Source organism: Talpa occidentalis, unplaced genomic scaffold (assembly GCF_014898055.3).
Source record: "Talpa occidentalis isolate TD23 unplaced genomic scaffold, MPIMG_talOcc4v2.1 talOcc4.12, whole genome shotgun sequence".
In the NCBI taxonomy this organism is placed as follows: Eukaryota; Metazoa; Chordata; class Mammalia; order Eulipotyphla; family Talpidae; genus Talpa; species Talpa occidentalis.
This window is the reverse complement of record NW_023601212.1, coordinates 22,645,129-22,666,721: the sequence shown is the minus strand read 5'-3', so window position 1 is coordinate 22,666,721 and position 21,593 is coordinate 22,645,129. Positions and strand designations below refer to the sequence as shown.

The 21,593-nt window shown below is 36.8% G+C and overlaps 3 protein-coding genes and 1 pseudogene across 6 annotated transcripts in view; 1 reads left to right on the top strand and 3 right to left on the bottom strand.

Annotated features, from left to right (window-relative positions):
• The window catches only part of LOC119240793 (olfactory receptor 4D5), a 388,728-nt gene that overhangs the window by 230,559 nt on the left and 136,576 nt on the right, over positions 1–21,593 (bottom strand). The gene's annotated exons all lie outside the window — the stretch shown is intronic.
• On the bottom strand, positions 2,480–3,421 carry LOC119242091 (olfactory receptor 8D4-like). Its single transcript, XM_037507871.2, has one exon. It carries the CDS (start codon positions 3,419–3,421, stop codon positions 2,483–2,485), a length of 939 nt encoding a protein of 312 aa, XP_037363768.1. The 3' UTR covers positions 2,480–2,482.
• On the top strand, positions 9,368–10,714 carry LOC119240790 (tubulin alpha-1B chain-like; annotated as a pseudogene).
• Positions 18,857–19,836, bottom strand: LOC119242090 (olfactory receptor 8D4-like). The gene has a single exon (XM_037507870.1). The coding sequence runs from the start codon at positions 19,793–19,795 to the stop codon at positions 18,857–18,859; it is 939 nt and encodes a 312-aa protein (XP_037363767.1). The 5' UTR covers positions 19,796–19,836.

Below are 21,593 nucleotides of genomic sequence, written 5' to 3'. Positions count from 1 at the left end.
GTTTAATAGAATTTTGAAGATAAATCTGGATTTATAGTAATACAATAATTCATAAAAGTGCTATCTTCCATGGGGATGTATAAGAGAATAAAGCATGAATCCCACCTATTATAACATCCTGGTTCAATCTATATTGCCTCATCTCTCTTAATCTTCTGAAATGGTCTTCTAAGCAAGGATAAGGAATATCTTCTTTTAAATAGAAAAAGATTCCAAGGCGAACTTATCTCTTCAGTAAAATGCATTAGGCATTACATGAAACAGATACAATCCAAAGAGGTATAAATACTATATATAAAACACAAGTCCTCCCTTCTTTCAAAAACTCCATCTACTAACAACATCTAGAAACCCCTACATAAACTTATTGTTCTTGTTATTGTTTCTTTAGGGGGAAATAAAAAAATTAGAAGTGAATTTTTTACAACTTATAAGAAATCTCTTCTTAGCTTGAATACAGGGAATATTTTTTTCTAATAATTAAATTGTATAACTAACTCAACTACTGTATTATCTTTGTTTTGGCTAAATAAAACTCACCCATATGAAGTTCAAACATTGCAACTAGTCTGTAAGAGACTATTCCTTTTTTCTTCATACTTCCCTGGACTCATTTTATTTATTTAAGTATTCCAAATTTCTAAATTTTTATTTCAATTTACAAAATTTATTATACTCAAGCATCACACTTTAATTCAACAGCAAAATATTACTGATTTCAATGTCAGAAATATAGCCTAAATCCATCCATTTTTCCCATTTCTATTGCTATATTCTAACTAAAATTCTCTCTTTCTTGTAAGAAATTTCAATATGGGCCTCCCCTGATGGCACAGCGGTTGAGCGCTGGGTTGCGAGGCTGCCCACAGCCTCTGCAGCACCAGATCGATCCCCGGCCACCGGTGAGAGTCCCACCAAAAAAAAAAAAGAGAGAAATTTCAATAGATTCCAATTGTTGTTTCCAATCTAACCAAAAGCCCCTTTTTCCCCTATCAAAACACTCAAATATACACACATCTCTATATATCTTCTTAGTAATAACTAGAATACATTTAATATAAAACAGATTACATCATGCTGCTTTTGAAACATACCAGTGTTTTCTCTGTACTGAAAATTAAAGTCAAACTCGACATGATCATCCATGTGACTGTTTATCTAACCTCCTTCTTTCACTTCAACAATCATACTACCTTTTCTGCTACTTTCTATAGTCAAGATGTTCATATTTTAATTTGTACCTATTTCTATCTTTTTGTATTTTGCATATCTGTGCTCTTCTCTTCACTCAGGCTTCATTCAAATGTCTCTTCTTTAAGATTTTTCAGGAATTGACCTTAACCCACTAACCATTATCATGCTTGTTCATTTAATTCCTTTTATAATATCTGCCACTCCCCCCATCACCAAAAATAAGCAGAAGCCTTGTCTATCATAGTCATTTAATATTCCAACACTTAGAAGAGTGCCTGGCATATAGTATGCTTGATAAGCATATGTGAAGTAAATAAATTCATTGACATATAGCATTCCTCATCAGTGTATTGTCTTGGTATGTGTAGAGTTTATTCTTGAAACCATAAATGTTCCATTATATTTAATTCAAATATTTTATATGAAGAAATTAAAGACTCCTGGTTTATAGCCTAAAGAGAAAATACTAACTCACAACAAATAAATAAAGTTGTAAAATACTGCCCATACACTGGTCACACAGGAAAAGAAAAAAGACATTTAGATTGTCTCTATATCATCTCCTCACATAGAAGTTCTAAGTCCTATTGATTGATCAGCAGATGCAAATACTAGGACCATGCTATATTAGCCCTCTCCTGGATTTTTTTCAGTGAATTCAATTTTGATTGTATCTATTACAATGATTTTCAAGAAATCCTTCAAAACAGTATAAAATTCTTTGACACTTATTATATCATGATTCCTCTCTTACTGATCAACAGTTCCTATTAATAATCCATGAAAAGAAATCTAATGTCAACACACTAAACAATTCGGTGTGGATTTCTTCATCTAACTATGCAGTACATCATGATTTTGTATTTTTTTTTTACCCTAAGTGAGGAAAATAAGGGTAAAACTTGATGCTGAATTCCAGCATGGTATCAAACATTAAATGTAAATATCGAGTACATCACACTTTTGCTTGTTAATATTTTTTACTAAAAGTTGTTCCATATTTTAATTTGTACCTATTTCTATCCTCTTGTTTTTGGCATAACTATGTTCTTCTCTTCACTTAGGCTTCTTTCAAATGTCTCTTCTTCAAGATTGTTCAGGAATTGCATTTAACCTTTTATTAATCTTATGTACAAATATATTTTGTAAACAAATATATAGCCTCAGATATCAACATTCAGAACATTTATATGATTTCATCTCAATTTAAATTATTTTTAAAGTCTTAGGTAATGAACACAAATACATCGAACATTTGTTACATAAGTAAATCTTAAAGAACGCATACTCAATTTGAAGATATTTTTCTTTTTAAGAGCTTCATCAGTGCATTTTTCACTTCCTTATTCCTCAGACTATAAACCAGGGGATTCAGCATGGGAATCACAACAGTGTAAAATATAGACGTCACTTTCTCCTGGATGGCTGAACTGCTGGAAGCGGGTTTGAGATACATGGACATGAGAGACCCATAAAATATAAGAACAGCTGTCAAATGGGAGCCACAAGTGCTGAAAGCTTTGGATCTTCCCTCTCTAGATTGGATGCGGAGGATGCTGGAGAGGATAAAAACATAAGAAATGATGATTGTCATACTGGTGGTTACTGCGTTAAATCCACCAATGACAAAAATCAAAAGTTCTTCAATATATGTGCTAGAACAGGAGAGTTTCATAAGAGGGATAATGTCACAGCAATAATGTTTAAGGATATTTGATCCACAGAATTCCATCCTGACCAAAAAAACTTCATAAATTATGGAAAGTGTAAAACCCACTGAGAAGAGAGCAGCCACCATCAGAGAACACACTCGCGGGGACATGATGACATTGTAGAGCAGGGGGCTGCAGATGGCGACATAGCGATCATACGCCATTGCTGCCAACATGTAGCACTCACAAACGGCACACATACAGATGAAAAAAAACTGAGTCATGCATCCAGAATAGGAGATTGCTTTCTCTCTGCTTAAAAACCCTATCAGCATTATGGGAGTTATGTCAGAAGAATAGCAGAAATCTAAAAAAGACAAACTACTGAGGAAATAGTACATGGGAATGTGAAGTTGAGGACTCAACCCAATTAATAAGATCATGCCGAGATTTCCCACAACTGTAACTGTATAAATTCCTAAGAAGAGGAAGAAAAGGGGCAACCGAAGCTCTGATTGTTCAGTTAATCCTAAAATAAGAAACTCAGTCACTGTGGACTGATTTCTTATGCCCATTCTCCTGTGGAAATCTGTGAAAATGAGAGAGAAGAGTCAAATTAGACAGGTATAGACCCAGCTCAGCTCACATTCCCTATAATTCATGTATTTCTAGCTGTAAAAACATGAATCTGGGCTCTCTGCTCCACTAGAACTAACTCTGTTCCTCCATTGATGTGCAGGGTCTTTGTGCCACCAGAAAATCAGCACTTCCTACTTTCATCCACAATTGTGCCAGGTGGGGTCAGGCATGGTATATGTGGGAGCTGCCTATTATTAGATCAACCAAGGCATTACCTCTAAAAATATCAGATCATTTTTCATTTAGCCTTGGGATACTCAGACTCCCTAGATTCTCTCATGTGTACCCATAGATTGTTACATAAAGTCTCACTCAGATAAATGGTTTAAAAAATTCTCAACCAGACGATCCCAGGATCCACCAAGTCTCCAGACTTTCCAAAAACTGTTCCTAGGGGGCCTCCCTGGTGGCCAATGGGTTAAGTCTCAGCATTATCACTGTTATAGCCTGAATTCCATCCCTGGGAGATATGTGGGAGTTAACCCACTTATGGCCCAGCAGACCTCTCCTGTCTCCCCCCTCCACCAGTTCCCCTCAGCAGCCTATTTCAGTAAATCCACGTTATGCTTCTAACTCCATCTCTGATGAATACTTTCACCTACACCACCTCTGGCCCACACCCCAGTTCTTCTACAGAAAAATAAATAAAAACATTTAAAAAAAAAAACCTGTTCCTACTTCTAATTACTGTTGATATTACTGCCCCACTAGGACAAAGTCTACTTTCTTTAACTGCCTGAGCCCCCAGTGATGCTGGTACCTCCTCCTGTTTCCCAAGTCAGATTAAAACAAAGAAGCACATAACAAGAACAACTCTTTTTGAAGCATTCCCAACTTTACAAAACATGTAATTTTTGTGGCTGCTGCTTTTTTGCCATCCTGAAGGATGGAAATATGGGAATCATGTCCAAAACAGAGCTTGCTTTCTGTCTGTGACTAAAATGCCCTGGGATCGTCCTTTCCCTTGTTCCTTAACAACTGGCATGCACAGGTGTGGTCTAGTCACACAGACCACAGAGAGACAGAGCAAAGGAATTTTCAAGAAGACCATCTACCTAGTTGTTTGCCTTCAATTTCTCTCCATGCATGTTCAAATTTGCCTTCAGTGTCATAAACTGTATCTAGTCTCATCAGATGTCTTATTCCCCCATAATTTCCCTAACTCCCAGTCGACGTCTCTCCAAGTCACATGCCTTCCTTCCTGCCACATATCTTGTTTTGTTCCCTGCCCTGAACCTGTCTTTCTTATAAGCAAGTCAAATAGTTTCTTCTGCCTATTTTTCCTACTTCCTAAACAAGCCAATGTCGTAGGTCCTTATGGAGCTACCAGACCAGTAACACCAACATCATTTGAAAATGTGTTAAATGCACAATCTCAAGCCCTAATCCCAGACCAATTGAATTAGAATCTACAACTTCACAAGACTCCCACATTTAACGTGTTGCACATTAAAGTCTGAGAGGTACAATTTTAGGTTATTCTCTTCTACAACTGAAATCATCTTTCTTTATCCTCACTTCCTCCTCTGTACGTCAATACTTCTTCTCTGTGCCAGAAAGCAATCCCTGATGATGTTAAGCCCATTTTATCAAGAAACACCTTCTTAAATGAAGGACAGAACTGTAATGCCAAGTATATATAGAGATCCCACAGCAGTGTGATGTGAGTATCCAGAGGTGTGTTACATCATATTGTATTAGGCTTCTGTGTATGTGAAGAACAATATTCTACAAATTGCATGTTAATGACTCGAAAATGAACAATGCGAGCTGTATATTCTTTTTTTAGCTATCTACTAAACATTAAGTTCCACTGGGCAAGAGCGAAAATTTTGTTAGGCTTTATGAACACTTTCCAAAATAATCTACTATATTTTGTCTCACCTAATAATCATGTATTTTTAGCAACTCAAAAGTAGCTGGGCAATATAAAAGATGTTTTTCTCTAACATTTCTATGTACTACATAGTATTATTAAAACCAAGACATATTAAAGAATTTCACAAATATAGAGGCTAGATCAGCATTGACCACTAGAATTATAATGACGTGTAATTGAAAATGGTCTAGAAACTCATTTTTAACATTTTTAAAAGTAAAAGCAAAGCTATGAATTCAATATTAATAATGAATTTTATATAACCATGTATATTGAAAATACTATCATTCAAATATGATATAAAATTTCTAATGAGGTATTTTATTTTTTTCTTCCTTGTACTAATATTTAAAATTCATAATGCATTCTATACTTACAGGACCTCTCAAACCAAACAAACCACATTTCAGAGGTTCAGTAGCCACATATGGCTACTAGCTATGCAATGGACAGCACAGGTCTAGAATATAACTTTCTTCAAAATCTGACTTAATTTCAACTCTCAATTCCCCTTTTTAATGAAGAAATAATTAGCATAGACATGGTAAAAAGAGTACTAAACTATGAATATTCTGTATAGTTTCAACACAAAGCTGACAGTTACAATGTAGTGTCTGACTCAGGATAGATTCTCTCTGAGCTTCATGTTTTAATCTATAAAAAATAAATACTTTGAAGGATTATTTTGCAAACTGTGAGAAGCAGTAATTGTGAGCACAATTTGTGGGTTACAAGGTCTGTAGAGATAGATATACAGTATTATAATTCTATTTTAGGGGCTGGTGATTTCACAGATTAATTCACAGTTTAGCCACTAGGGCGCTTAGTCGAAGTGAGTGGACAACGCACACTGAGTCCAGATGGATGTCCAAGGCCTGCTCCCTGTAGACCAAAGCTCAGTGATCAGCAAACACACAGAAACTCATGCTTAAATGGACAATCATGAGTTAATTTTAGAGCATATTTTATCACCTCTATAATATGAGCATCATAACTGAAAGTGAACTCCCTTAAACCTTCTGATGATTACCTGAGTGCCTCTCCTATGTTCATCGCTTTAAGAATAATGATGGATTAATGAAACCTTTTCATCCTTCATTGTTTAATAATTAGAGCTAACAAGAAGCAGGTTTATATATGTGACTTCTACTTTAAATTAAATCCATTTATATCTGGAAATAAAAAGACAGTAACTTCTAAGTTACAATCCCCTGAGGTTTATCATTACGTAGTTTAAAGATGTATCATATAGCAAGTATATCATACTCTCTTTACAAAAGGAAATCTAAACATTTGATGTGGCCACATTACCAAAGTAATGCAATCATTATTGCCCAACATGAGGAATATATCTCCAACATACTGTTACAGATATAGCCTAGAATTACTTTGCTTATATGTGAAAGATAATGAAATTAAATAAAGGAACAAACAAAACAAAAACAAACTCATGGGAACATAATGGTGGTTACCAAAAAGGAAGGGAAAGAGTGGGTGGATAAATCATGTAAAAGGGGTCTACTTGATGTTGGAGAATGGAAACTAGACTTAGTGGTAATCAAAATGTAGTGTACACAGATGTCAAATTATAATGCTGCACAACTAAAACTTATTTAATGTTATAAGCCAATGCTACTTTAATAAATTTGTAAAGAAAATAAATCAGAAATAATCCTTCAGGAGTAATTATTTTCCATATTTTCAGAAAAATTTACATGCTTGTTTTAAAACTTACACCAGTAAAAATAATATGCTTTTCCCAGCATTACTGAGGTATAACTGAAAATTTAAATTGCACATATTTAAGATATACAATGAGATGATTTGATATCAGTATCTTTGTTAGATGATTTTCCAAAACAAAATCATCATTTCACATTTTTTTTTTCAGTTTTAAGATAAATGATTTCTGCTGATGTAGTGTATGGCACAGTGAATTTAGTTCATAAAACTATGTTGTATACTTGAGATTTGCTGAGAGATCAACTCTTAACCCAAAGATATCAGTCATGAATGATGAGGTTCACGGTGCTTGAATAGTAGCTACATGTGGAACAACATTTTTGCTTTTCCTTAAAATCATGTATGCTAAATCATCACTATTTCACTTCTTTGTACTGGTAAGATTTTGGCATGAGGTCTGTTGAAGAAATTTTCTCAAAACACAAAAATTCAACTATAGTCAAAATATCCATTACCAGCCCACACATCATATATGTTGTAGATAATGTCTAGTAAAATTAAATCTCAGATCAGCCTATTATACATGTATGTTGCAAAAAATATAACAGATTCCAAAAACAAATGCATTTTAAATGCAGAAACATGTTTATGTTATCTTGTATTCTTTTTTAAACATGGTAAGTCAAATGCAGAAAAGCCTGGTTATATAAAAATATCTTTTTTGTAAAGAAAACATGATATACTCGCTATATGACACATATACTATACAGATACTGTGCCCATAAACAACCCAACCACCGCCTTCACTCAGATCCAAGAGGTGGAAGGGGAACAACCAATTGTCTGCATGTCCCCAGATTCCACACGGACCTTTTGTGCCTGTCCCTTCAGCAAGATGTCAGGCATGGCTGTTTCACCTACAGGGAATATGAGGTAGTATTACCTTGAATTCACATCCCTAGGTCAGAAATCAGACTATACAGTTCTCAGGTAGTGAGGACTGATAGTGCATGGTCTCCTAATCTCAAATTTAAAGGTATATCTCCATTCTTTCATTTAAAAGTAAATGAAAACAATTATCCAGGTAAGAGTCCCAGAAACATCAAAATTACAGACTTGCCTATAGAATCCTAACTTGGGAGACAAAGACTCAGAAGACCTCCTTGTTCTTGAAATTACTGTTTGGATCACAAAGGTAGGACCCTAATCAAGGTAGTAAGTGACATGGGCCCTGATTCAGATGATTATTTATTCCATTTTTCCTTATGGTCTCCAGAGCTCATGGTGTTTAAGAAAAGTTCTAATTGCCCCAGATGGGATTATGTTGTTATTTACAAATGAATCTTACAATCGTGAATGCTACAATATTTTTAGTTGCTACCCTCCCAAATACTTTCAGGTGGAAAAACATTTGTAGTTGTACACACTATCCCAAGCGGATTTCAATTTCAAAAATTATCCCTATTTCTCATTGTTATCTGTCATTTAATGACTTGTTTCACAATTCATGTTTTATATTTCTGTTCTGGGCCTTACTAATTTGACAGCTAAATATTGGCATGGAACAGATATTCAGAGAAGGGGGTGGGGGAGAGAGAGAGACAGAATAAGGACAAACGAGAGAGGAAGGAAAAGAGCAGGTACTATGGGCATCTCATTTTGACAGTATTAAGATTCATATTTGCTATTTATTAGCTGTTATGTGGCCTTTGGTAAGTTATCTCACCTGTCTAAGCCAAGGCTTCTTATTCATTAGCTATAATTCCAATAGTTGTTCTACCTGAATTTTAAAGAGTTTTGGGAGGTCAAACAAGAAATATATACAGTTTTTCTATAAAATATAAAGGACTTAAAATATTTTTTACTGCCATTAATGTGTTCATTGGGCACAGGGCTGAAGAGGAGAGACATAGTAAGGGAATCAGCTGTATAAAAGACCTCTCTCCTCTGCTTCCATCCTATTGTTCTAGATGGATGCAATCAGTGAAGTCAACCTGATGATTACAGGACAATATGACCACATACTTTTGTTTATCAACAAAATGGAATGTTGGCATTCATTAAAATACCATTTTTAAAAGTCTGTTTTTACTACTCAGGCTTAACTACATATAGTAAACATTTTGATTGTCTCTACATATAACATGGGTACAAATATACAGAAACGGGACGGTAACCTGCAAAAGGAAATTAGTTGTTGTAGGACGATGGAATGACTCAGCAGTTTCTCTTACATTGGCCACCTAAAAATCATGCTGTAGTAAGCAACAAACTCTCTGCTTCCTCTCCACCACCAGCTCAGCAGCTGCAAAGTAGCAACATGCATGACTGCACCTCCATCCATGTTAGCCAGGCTGCTGTCCAGATCGGCGATGTCTGCCGGAAGCTCTACTTCCTGGAACATGGTCTCCAGCCCCATGGCCAGATGCCCAGTGACAAGACAATTGGGAGAGGAGATGACTCCTTCACTATCTTTTTCAGTGACGTTGGAACTGACTTCAGTGAGCATGTGGCCAGGGCAGTGTCTGTAGACCTGGAACCCACAGTCACTAATAATGAGCCACCCACTGCGGCTCTTCCACCCTGACCAGTTCATCACAGGCAAGGAAAATGCTGCAAATAACTATGCCTCAAGGCACTACACAATTGTCAAGGAGCTCAATGACATGGTCTGGGACCAAATTTGTAATTTGGCTGACCAATACACAGGTCTTCAGGTATTCTTGGTTTTTCACGGTTTTGGTAGGGTAACCGGTCTGGGTTCACCTCCCTGCTGATGGAATGTCTCCCTGTCCCCAATTATGGCAAGAAGTCCAAGCTGGAGCTCCCCTTTTACTCAGACCCCCAGATTCTCACAGCCATAGCTGAGCCTTTCAACTCCATCCTCACACCCACACCACCCCAGAACACTGATTTGCTTTCATGATAAATGATAACGCTATCTATGACATTTGTCATAGAAACCTCAATAGCCCAACTTATACTAAACTAAGTAGGTCAAACTATATCCTCCATTACCGCTACCCTCAGATATGATGAAGCCCTGAATGTTGATCTGACAGAATTCCAGACCAACCTGGTACCCTATCGCCACACTTTCTTCTAGCCACACATGCTCCTGTCAGCTTTGCTAAGAAAGCCTACCATGAACAGCTTTCTGTGGCAAAAGATAACCAATGCATGCTTTGATCCAAACAACAAATTGGTGAAATGTAACCTCCAACATGGAAAATACATGGCTTCTGTCTATTGTAGCAAGGCAATGTGGTTCCCAAAGATGTCAATATTGCCATTGTCACCAAAAAAACAAGGCATTCCATCCAGTTTGTGGATTGGTGCCCTACAGTTTTCAAATTTGGTATTAATTACCAGCACCCAACTGTAGTACCTGGTAGAGATCTGGTATAGTGAGTTGTGTGCATGCTGAGCAACACTACAGCCATGGCTGAGGCCTGGGCTCACCTGCACCACAAGTTTGAACTGATGTATGCCAAGTCTGTCTTTGTTTACTGGTACGTGGGTGAGGGTATGAAGGAAGGATAGTTTTCTGTGACCCATGAAGACATGGCTGCCCTTGAGAAGGATTATGAGGAGGTTGGTGTGGATTCTATTGAAGGAGAGGGTAAGGAAGAAAGAGAGGAACACTAAAGTTAAAATGTCACAAAGGTGCTGCTTTTACAGGGAAACTTGCTCTGTCTTAAATATTGAAAAGGTTTGGTCTGATCAGTTAATTTGTATAAAGCAGTGTGTACAATTATGTAGATACTCTCTCATACAATTATGGACCTATGCTTTAAAACAGACAATTTGTTATAGGTCCCAGCTGCCCATTTCTGGATTTTTAAATATTCCTTCATGAGTTGTTCCCTCAGACATGAAACCATAAAACTGCTATTAGAAAACACAGGTGACAAGTTCTTTCATATTCATCTTAGTGATATTTTTCTGGATTTGACCCCAAAGGCAAGGATAACAGAAGCAAAAACAAGCAAATTAGAGTACATAAAACTGAAAGGCTTCTGCACCACAACGGAAACCATCAATAAAACTAAAGTGTGACTTTAGTTGGTGACTGGGTATTTGGTGGCGGGTGTGGTATGATATATACTGCTGTTGAGGAGAAAAATTGTACACATGAAACCTATGAGTTATAGGTATAGTTACATGGTGTTATGAACTGATACAACCTCAACAAAAAATAAAAATATCTATATATCTATATATGTAGCATTATCTATAAAGATGATTATATAGCATTCTCTCAATTTTTCCTAATGACAACTCACATAATGTCACATAAATGTCACATAAAACATCAGACTATTGTAGGATACAAAATCAGTATACAAAAATCAATTACATTTGTACATATTGTATACTCATATAGTTGCATGTCTATATCCTAACAATGAACTAAGACAAAGAGAAAACAAAAGATAATCCCTTCTAACACAGCATAAAAAAAGAATAGAAAACTTAGGAACAATTTAATCAAGGATGTAACAGATGTGTGCAATGAAAACAGTAAGACATGAATTTTAAGAATTGAAGCAGATACAAACAAAAGATGTCCCAGGTTAGAATTAACCTGTCCATACTAAGTAAAGTGACTTAGAGATTCAATTCAATCACTATCAAAATTCATTGGCAGTTTTCACAAAAATAGAAATAACAATTTTACCATACGAATGGAAGGACAAAAGACCCCCAAATAGTAAAGCAATAATGAGAAAGAAGAACAAAGCAGGAAACATCACATTTCCTTGTTTCAAACTATTTTACAAAACTATAGTAATCATAATAGTATGGTAATGGCATAAAAACAGATATATAGATCAATAAAACAAAATTCATTGCCTAGATATAAACCTACTAACATTTGACAAGTGTACTAAAAACATACAACAGGGAAAGGATAGTATCTTCAATAAGTGATACTGCGAAAACTGAATATCCATAGGCAAAAAAGAAAAATTGAAACTGATCACAACCTTACACAGCACTCATAAAAATTAACTCAAACTGGATTATCGACTTAAATGTAAGATTAAATCTCCTAGAAGAAAATAGGGGAAATGTCCTTGGCATTGATCTTGGCAATGATAATTTTTTTCAACTTTTTGACTCTTAAAACACAAACACATGTACAGATACACAAAAATAATTTTTCTCTATATCCTAGTCTCTAAGTTTTTTTTTTTAATTTTTTTACATTTGAATTTTTTTTAAAAACTAAGACATGAACAAACACAGTAGCCTAAGGTGACACATGATCAGGACTTATCTTCTTCCTCTGCATTTCATCTCACTAGAAGCTCTTTAGGGGAGGCTTGCATGGAGCTGTCATTTCCTATGATAACAATGCCCTCTTCTGGAATGTCTCCTGAAGGACTAGCCTGAGGCTCTTTTTGAGGAAATGTCATTCTTTTCAGATATATATGCATGGTAGTTTACTGCATTGCTGTTGTGATGATGATGATAATGATGATGACTATTTCTTGTAAGAAGATCTTTCACCATAAACATTCCTGTTAATGGAAACCTCTCAGTAGTAGGATCCATGTTTTGAAACTTTTTTTATGAATTATTTTATATAATTCTTACATCACTTTTCATTTTTGCATAATGTATGCATTTTCATTTTGGTTATATCCGCATACAATTCCTACCCCCTTTTTCTGACCCTAATCGCTCTTCCCCTCCCCCTGCCCCCACTGTAGTGTGTCTCTGGTCTATAGTTGCTTGTTGATTTTGATTTTCACTTTATTGCAATTAGTCTTTTTCCTGGCCCCTTATTTAGGTTTTCTAAATACCTGCTATGAGTGAGACCACTGGTATTTTTCTTTTTCTTTCTGGCTTATTTCATTTAGCATGATCCCTTCCAACTCCACCCATATTGCTGCAAATTGCATGAGTTTATCTTTTTTGATTGCTGAGTAATATTCCATGTGTATATATACCACATCTTCTTGATCCAGTCATCTATTTTGCGGCATTTGGGTTGTTTCCATAGCTTAGCTATTGTAAATAGTGCTGCAATAAACATAGGGGTACAGGTGCCCTTTGGAATTAATGCTTCTGTGTCCTTTGGGCAAATACCTAGGAGTGGAGTTGCTGGATCATATAGAAGCTCTATCTGTAGTAGGTCAAGAAATCTCCACACAGCTTTCCATAGTGGTTGGACCATTTTGCACTCCCACCAGCAGTGCAGGAGAGGGTTGTGCCCACAGCCAGAGGTGAGAATGTTTTGAAACTTTTTAAGGGGCTTGATGAGAGGTTTCCAGAAGATCCACTAACCCTACACTAAAAATTGGAGGTGAAGAGAGAGAGTCTTTTCATTCCCCTATAGTTTCCTTTTCTCTTGTTTCTTCTTCATCTATGTGTTCCAACAACTCCTCATTAGCCAATTCCTCAGAACAGTCCTAGGAGCTTTTCAATTTCATCCTTATCCACACCCAGGTTAAATTTGCTTGCTTCCTAACCACAATCTTGTTGATTTCTGCAACCTTCTAGTTCTTGACAAATCATTTAAAATCATGAATGAACCACCTGAATGTCTTTTTCCAGATGTTGCTCCTACACCCCTTAGTGACATCATCCCAAGCCAAACCAAGATTTTTGATGCAGTCATAAAGGTTGTAATTTTTCCGGAATTGCATCCATCTTCTCAATGTCTTCCTTAAACACAGGATTAGCCTAAGCAAAGATCCTACTTGGGTAGTAGGTCTTAAAAGGTGCTATAACTCCCTGATCTGTTGGTTGAATTAAAGAGGTGGTATTTGGAAGGAGAAAAACCACTTTGATACTAGGATAGAGAGCACCAATAAAATGTCCCAGAGTATAATCAACAATAAGCAAAATCTTGAGAGATACATTCTTCTCTAAATAAGAACTTCTCCGTTTTGCTGGCACAGCATTCAGAAGGGCATCTTGGAATAGGAACTGGGTCACCCATGACTTCTTATTGCTCCTGCAATGCACTGGCAGGTGTGCTCATTGATATGCTTGAAGAGATTCTCACTGTACCAGATCACAAAGCATTTTAATTTGTAGCCTGCATTACTGTCCCCAAGCCAGACTCTCCTAAAAAAGTCTTGAAACCTGGCAATGACTTAGCCTCCTTCTGGATGTAAGTCCTTTCTGGCATTTATTTCTAGAATAGGGAGATTACATCCTTGTTGAAGATTTATTTTTTTCTGGCAAGTAATTATCCTCTACAACTTATCTGGAGTTTCCAATTTTTTTTTCAGCCGTATTTACATCAGCACACATAGACTATCACTCACGTTCACATTATGTAATGTACAATTCTTAAATTTATTTCAGTTGGAATTTATTTCAATTCCATCATAGTTGCACCCAATCATTTATATCAACATTATAAAGAAATTTTTGTTTTGGTTGTAATCATTATGGTTTTGAGAGGGATACGCTTCTGTGTCTGGTCTTCGACCCAGATTATTACACGTTTCTCCATTTCTGAAATAAACTCTTCTCAATGTTTGGTTAATCTCATTGTTTTCTTTTTTTTTAAAGATTTATTTATACAAGAACTGGGGTACAGGTCAGATATGCCGGAGGGTGAGAGGATTCACCAGAGATAGAATGGGGAACAGAGCAGGCAGGCTGACTGAAATACACTGCTGAGGGGAGCAGCAGGCAGGGCAGGAGAAGTCTGCCCTGCCATGTGAGATCTCCCCAGCCAGCCAGGATCTAACCTGCGCTGCAGAGACTGTGGACAGCCTCACAGCACTGAGCTCAACCCCCTACACCACCAGGGAGGCCCCTAATCTCATTGTTTTCAATGCAGTAAATTCTTTAGCAGCTTTCATCACTTTGTTCTGGTACCTCAAGACTATAGCTATGGTGACATGCCTGACTGGAGAGCAATCACCCGCACTATTGTCCACTTTTGTAGTCCTTAATCATTTTGAATTTTGTTTCCAGACCAATCACTTGGCATGGCCTCCTACTGGCGAGGTTAGCAAAGGATTTTGTATGCTTAGGTCCATGATGAACCAAACAGATGAAATCAAGCACAATGGTAAATGAAGTTTTTATGCTATCAAAGATACAGTAAACAGGGGCCTCCCCAGTGGCGCAGAGGTTGAGCGCTGGGTTGGGAAGCTGCCAGCAGCCTTCCCAGAGCCTGTTAGATCCCCTGCTGCTCCGAGGGTCCCACATGGTGCACTGACCTCTCCTGCCTCCCGCTGCTCCCCTCAGCAGTGTACTTCGGTCCTTCTGCCTGTTCTGCTCCCCGCTCTGGCTCTGGAGAATTCTCTCACCCTCCCACGCTTCTGACTGTAACCCAGTGCTTGTATAAATAAATAAATAAATGTCTAGAAGGAAAAAAAAAAACACTCATTGGGGAGTACTATACTCTGCTAAATGGCCTCCAGGTAGAAACACACACTTTCTGTGGAACCACAGGAAGTATTATTTGCTATAGAAATGCAAAAAAAAAAATTATTCTTTAGTGTTTTCTATCCTTTTGTCTCAAAAGCTCTTCAGAGGATTTTGATATTTATAATGTCTAAAATATAAAGTTCGCTGTGCTTAATTGACACATAAAAATTTTTAATGTTTTAGAAATTTAGCTAATGGCATTTTTGTCTTTTGAATTTATTCTTTATTTCCTCCAGAATCTTACATATCAGTTTTCATTCATCATAAATAAAAAGTGGGTATATTCAGAAGATACAAATGTTAACAATTAAATGTTACATTTACTAAAAGTTGCATTATAATACATTTGCAAAAAAGGCATATGCAGCTATCCTTCAATGTCCCAAAAATTTTAATGGGATAAGGAATGAGAAAACGTAAGGTAAAATCTTCTTGAGTAGTAGTAGCAGGGATTTTATTGCAAAATATCTAGATAGTCTCTCAACCTGGTTAACTGCACTATTCTTTGCATCAGATACAAGTAAAATGTATAAAAATCAGTAAGAGATACAAGATAATTAGATTCCTTCCTATTTACCATTACTGCTCCAGTGATAGAGGCAAACTGAAGCACTGGGTTTAAAAGAATTTTGAAGACAAATCTGGATTTATAGTAATACAATAATTTGTAAAAGTGCTATCTTCCATGGGGATGTATAAGAGAATAAAGTATGAATCCCACCTATATAACATCCTGGTTCAATCTATTTTGCCTCATCTCTCTTAATCTTCTGAAATGGTCTTCTAAGCAAGGAAAAGGAATATCTTCTTTGAAATAGAAAAAGATTCCAAGGCCAACTTATCTCTTCAGTAAAATGAACGAGGCATTACATGAAACAGATACATCCACAGAGGTATAAATACTACATATAAAAACACAAGTCCTCCTTCTTTCAAAAACTCTATCTACTAACAACATCTAGAAACCTCTACATAAACTCTGTTGTTGTTGTGGTTTCTTTGGGGGGAAATGAAGAAATTAGAAGTGATTTTTTTACAACTTATAAGAACTCTCTTCTTAGCTTGAATACTAGGAATGATATTTTTTTCTAATAATTAAATTGTATAACTAACTCAACTACTGTATTATCTTTATTTTGGCTAAATAGAACTCAGCCATATGAAGTTCAAACATTGCAACTAGTCTTTAAGAGTCTATTCCTGGGCCTCCCTGGTGGCGCAGCGGTTCAGCGCTGGGTTGCAAAGCTGCCCGCAGCCTCTGCAGAGCCGGTTTGATCCCCCGCTGCTCCCCAGCCTCCGGAGGAGGGTCCCACATGGCGCACAGACCTTTCCTGCCGCCCGCTGCTCCCCTCAGCAGTGTACTTCAGTCCTTCTGCCTGCTCTGCTTCCAGCTCTGGCTCTGGTGAATTCTCTCGCCCTCCCGCGCTTCTGACTGTACCCAGTGCTTGTATAAATAAATAATAAATAAATAAATCGTTAAAAAAAAAAAAGTCTATTCCTTTTTTCTTTATATTTCCCTGGACACATTTTATTTTTTAAGTATTCCAAATTTCTAAATTTTTATTTCAATTTACAAAATTTATTATACTCATGCATCACACTTTAATTCAACAGCAAAATATTACTGATTTCAATGTCAGAAATGCAGCCTAAATCCATCAATTTTTCCCATTTCTATTGCTATATTCTAACTAAAATTCTCTCTTTCTTGTAAGAAATTTCAATATGGGCCTCCCCTGATGGCTCAGCGGTTGAGCGCTGGGTTGCAAGGCTGCCCAGAGCCTCTGCAGCACCAGTTCGATCCCGAGCCACCTGTGAGAACCCCCCCACAAAAAAAAAAAAAGGAAAGAAATTTCAATAGATTCCAATTGCTGTTTCCAATCTAACCAACAGTCCCTTTTTCCCCTATCAAAACACTCAAATATACACACACATCTCTATATATTTTCTTAGCAATAACTAGAATACATTTAAAAAATATAAAACAGATTACATCATTCGGCTTTTGAAACATACCAGTGTTTCTCTGTACTGAAAATTAAAGTCAAACTCGACATGATCATCCATGTACCTGTTAATCTAACCTCCTTCTTTCACGATTCAACAATCATACTACCTTTTCTGCTTCTTTATATAGTCAAATGTTCATATTTTAATTTGGACCTATTTCTTTTTATTTTTTGCATATCAGTGCTCCTCTCTTCACACAGACTTCATTCAAATGTCTCTTCTTTAAGATTTTTCAGGAATTGACCTTAACCCACTAACCATTATCATGCTTGTTCATTTAATTCCTTTTATAATATCTACCACTATCCTCATCACCAAAAATAAGCAGAAGCCTTGTCTATCACAGTCATTTAATATTCCAACACTTAGAAGAGTGCCTGGCATATAGTATCCTTGACAAGCATATGTGAAGTAAATAAATTCATTGACATATTGCATTCCTCATTCAGTGTATTGTCTTGGTATGTGTAGAGTTTATTCTTGAAACCATAAATGTTCCATTATATTTAATTCAAATATTTTATATGAAGAAATTAAAGACTCCTGGTTTATAGCCTAAAGAGAAAATACTAACTCACAACAAATAAATAAAGTTGTAAAATACTGCCCATACACTGGTCACACAGGAAAAGAAAAAAGACATTTAGATTGTCTCCATATCATCTCCTCACATAGAAGTTCTAAGTCCTATTGATAGATCACCAGATGCAAATACTAGGACCATGCTATCTTAGCCCTCTCCTGCATTTTTTTCTGTGAATTCAATTTTGATTATATCTGATTACAACGATTTTCAAGAAACCCTTCAAAAAAGTATAAAATTCTTTGACACTTATTATGTCATGATTCCTCTCATACTGCTCAACAGTTCCTATGAATTATCCATAAAAAGAAATCTAATGTCAACACACCAAACAATTTGGTGTGGATTTCCTCATCTAACTATGCAGTACATCATGATTTTGTACTTTTTTTTTTTTTGGCCTAAGTCAGGAAACTAAGGGTAAAACTGATGGTGAATTCCAACATGGTATCAAACATTAAATTTAAATATCGGGTACATCACACTTTTGCTTGTTAATATTTTTTACTAAAAGTTGTTCCATATTTTAATTTGTACCTATTTCTATCCTCTTGTTTTTGGCATAACTGTGTTCTTCTCTTCACTTAGGCTTATTTCAAATGACTCTTCTTCAAGATTTTTCAGGAATTGCCCTTAACCTTTTATTAATCTTATGTACAAATATATTTTGTAAACAAATATATACCCTCAGATATCAATTCAGAACATTTATATGATTTCATCTCAATTTAAATTATTTTTAAAGTCTTAGGGAATGAACACAAATACACCTAACATTTGTTGCATAAGTAAATCTTAAAGAAAGCATACTTAATTTGAAGATATTTTTCTTTTTAAGAGCTTCATCAGTGCATTTTTCACTTCCTTATTCCTCAGACTATAAACCAGAGGATTCAGCATGGGAATCACAACAGTGTAAAATATAGACGTCACTTTCTCCTGGATGGCTGAACTGCTGGAAGCGGGTTTGAGATACATGGACATGAGAGACCCATAAAATATAAGAACAGCTGTCAAATGGGAGCCACAAGTGCTGAAAGCTTTGGACCTTCCCTCTTTAGATTGGATACGGAGGATGCTGGAGAGGATGAAAACATATGAAATGATGATTGTCATGCTGGTAGTTACCATGTTAAATCCACCAATGACAAAAATCAAAAGTTCTTCAATATATGTGCTAGAACAGGAGAGTTTCATAAGAGGGATAATGTCACAGCAATAATGTTTAAGGATATTTGATCCACAGAATTCCATCCTGACCAAAAAAACTTCATAAATTATGGAAAGGGTAAAACCCACTGAGAAGACAGCAGCCACCAGCAGAGAACACACTCGCGGGGACATGATGACATTGTAGAGCAGGGGGCTGCAGATGGCAACATAGCGGTCATAGGCCATTGCTGCCAACATGTAGCACTCACAAACGGCACACATACAGATGAAAAAAAACTGAGTCATGCATCCAGAATAGGAGATTGCTTTCTCTCTGCTTAAAAACCCTGTCAGCATTATGGGAGTTATGTCAGAAGAATAGCAGAAATCTAAAAAAGACAAACTACTGAGAAAGTAGTACATGGGAATGTGAAGTTGAGGACTTAACCCAATTAGTAAGATCATGCCGAGATTTCCCACAACTGTAACTGTATAAATTCCTAAGAAGAGGAAGAAAAGGGGTAGTCGAAACTCTGGTTGATCAGTTAATCCTAAAATAAGAAACTCAGTCACTGTGGAATGATTTCTTATACCCATTCTCCTGTGGAAATCTGTGAAAATGAGAGGGAAGAGTCAAATTAGACAGGCATAGACCCAGCTCAGCTCCCATTCCCTATAATTCATGTATTTCTAGCTGCAAAAACATGAATCTGGGCTCTCTGCTCCACTGGTACTAACTCTGTTCCTCCATTGATGTGCAGGGTCTTTGTCCCACCAGAAAATCAGCACTTCCTACTTTCATCCACAATTGTGCCAGGTGGGGTCAGGCATGGTATATGTGGGAGCTGCCTATTATCAGATCAAACAAGGCATTATCTCTAAAAATATCAGATCATTTTTCATTTAGCCTTGGGATACTCAGACTCTCTAGACTCTCTCATGTTTACCCATAGATTGTTACATAAAGTCCCACTCAGATAAATGGTTTAAAAAATTCTCAACCTGACGATCCCAGGATCCACCAAGTCTCCAGGCTTTCCAAAAACTGTTCCTAGGGTCCTCCCTGATGGCCTATGGGTTAAGTCTCAGCATTATCACTGCTGTAGCCTGAATTCCATCCCTGGGAGATAGGTGGGAGTTAACCCACATATGGCCTCCAGACCTCTCCTGTCTCCCCCCTCCACCAGCTCCCCTCAGCAGCCTATTTCAGTAAATCCACATTATGCTTCTCACTCCATCTCCGATGAATACTTTCACCCACCCTACCTCTGGTCCACACCCCAGTTCTTCTACAGAAAAATAAATAAAAACATTAAAAAAAAGAAACTGTTCCTAGTTCTAATTACTGTTGATATTACTGCCGCACTAGGACAAAGTCTACTTTCTTTAACTGCCTGAGCCCCCAGTGATGCTGGTACCTCCTCCTGTTTCCCAAGTCAGATTAAAACAAAGAAGCACATAACAAGAACAACTCTTTTTGAAGCATTCCCAACTTTACAAAACATGTGATTTTTGTGACTGCTGCTTCTTTGCCATCCTGAAGGATGGAAATACGGGAATCATGTCCAAAACAGAGCTTGCTTTCTGTCTGTGACTGAAATGCCCTGGGGTCTTCCTTTCCCTTGTTCCTTAACAACTGGCATGCACAGGTGTGGTCTAGTCACACAGACCACAGAGAGACACAGCAAAGGAATTTTCAAAAAGACCATCTACCTAGTTGTTTGCCTTTAATTTCTCTCCATGCATGTTCAGATTTGCCTTCAGTGTCATAAACTGTATCTAGTCTCATCAGATGTCTTATTCCCCCATAATTTCCCGAACTCCTAGTCGACTTCTCTCCAAGTCACATGCCTTCCTTCCTGCCACATATCTTGTTTTGTTCCCTGCCCTGAACCTGTCTTTCTTATAAGCAAGTCAAATAGTTTCTTCTGCCTATTTTTCCTACTTCCTAAACAAGCCAATGTCGTAGGTCCTTGTGTAGCCACAGACCAGTAACACCAACATCATTTGAAAATGTGTTAAATGCACAATCTCAAGCCCTAATCCCACACCAATTGAATCAGAATCTACAAGTTCACAAGACTCCCACATTTAACGTGTTGCACATTAAAGTGTGAGAGGTATGATCTTAGGTTATTCTCTTCTACAACTGAAATCATCTTTCTTTATCTCACTTCCTCCTCTGTACCTCAATGCTTCTTCTCTGTGCCAGGAAGCAATCCCTGATGATGTTAAGCCCATTTTATCAAGAAACACCTTCTGAAATGAAGGACATTAACTGTAATTTGCCAAGTATATATAGAGATCCCACAGCAGTGTGATGTGAGTATCCAGAGGTGTGTTACATCATATTGTATTATGCTTCTGTGTGTGTGAAGAAGAATATTCTACAAAT

Bases quoted from the DNA above. Each gene is read 5' to 3' on its own strand.
- LOC119242091 (XM_037507871.2), bottom strand. From the start codon at position 3,421: ATGGGCATAAGAAATCAGTCCACAGTGACTGAGTTTCTTATTTTAGGA.
- LOC119242090 (XM_037507870.1), bottom strand. From the start codon at position 19,795: ATGGGTATAAGAAATCATTCCACAGTGACTGAGTTTCTTATTTTAGGA.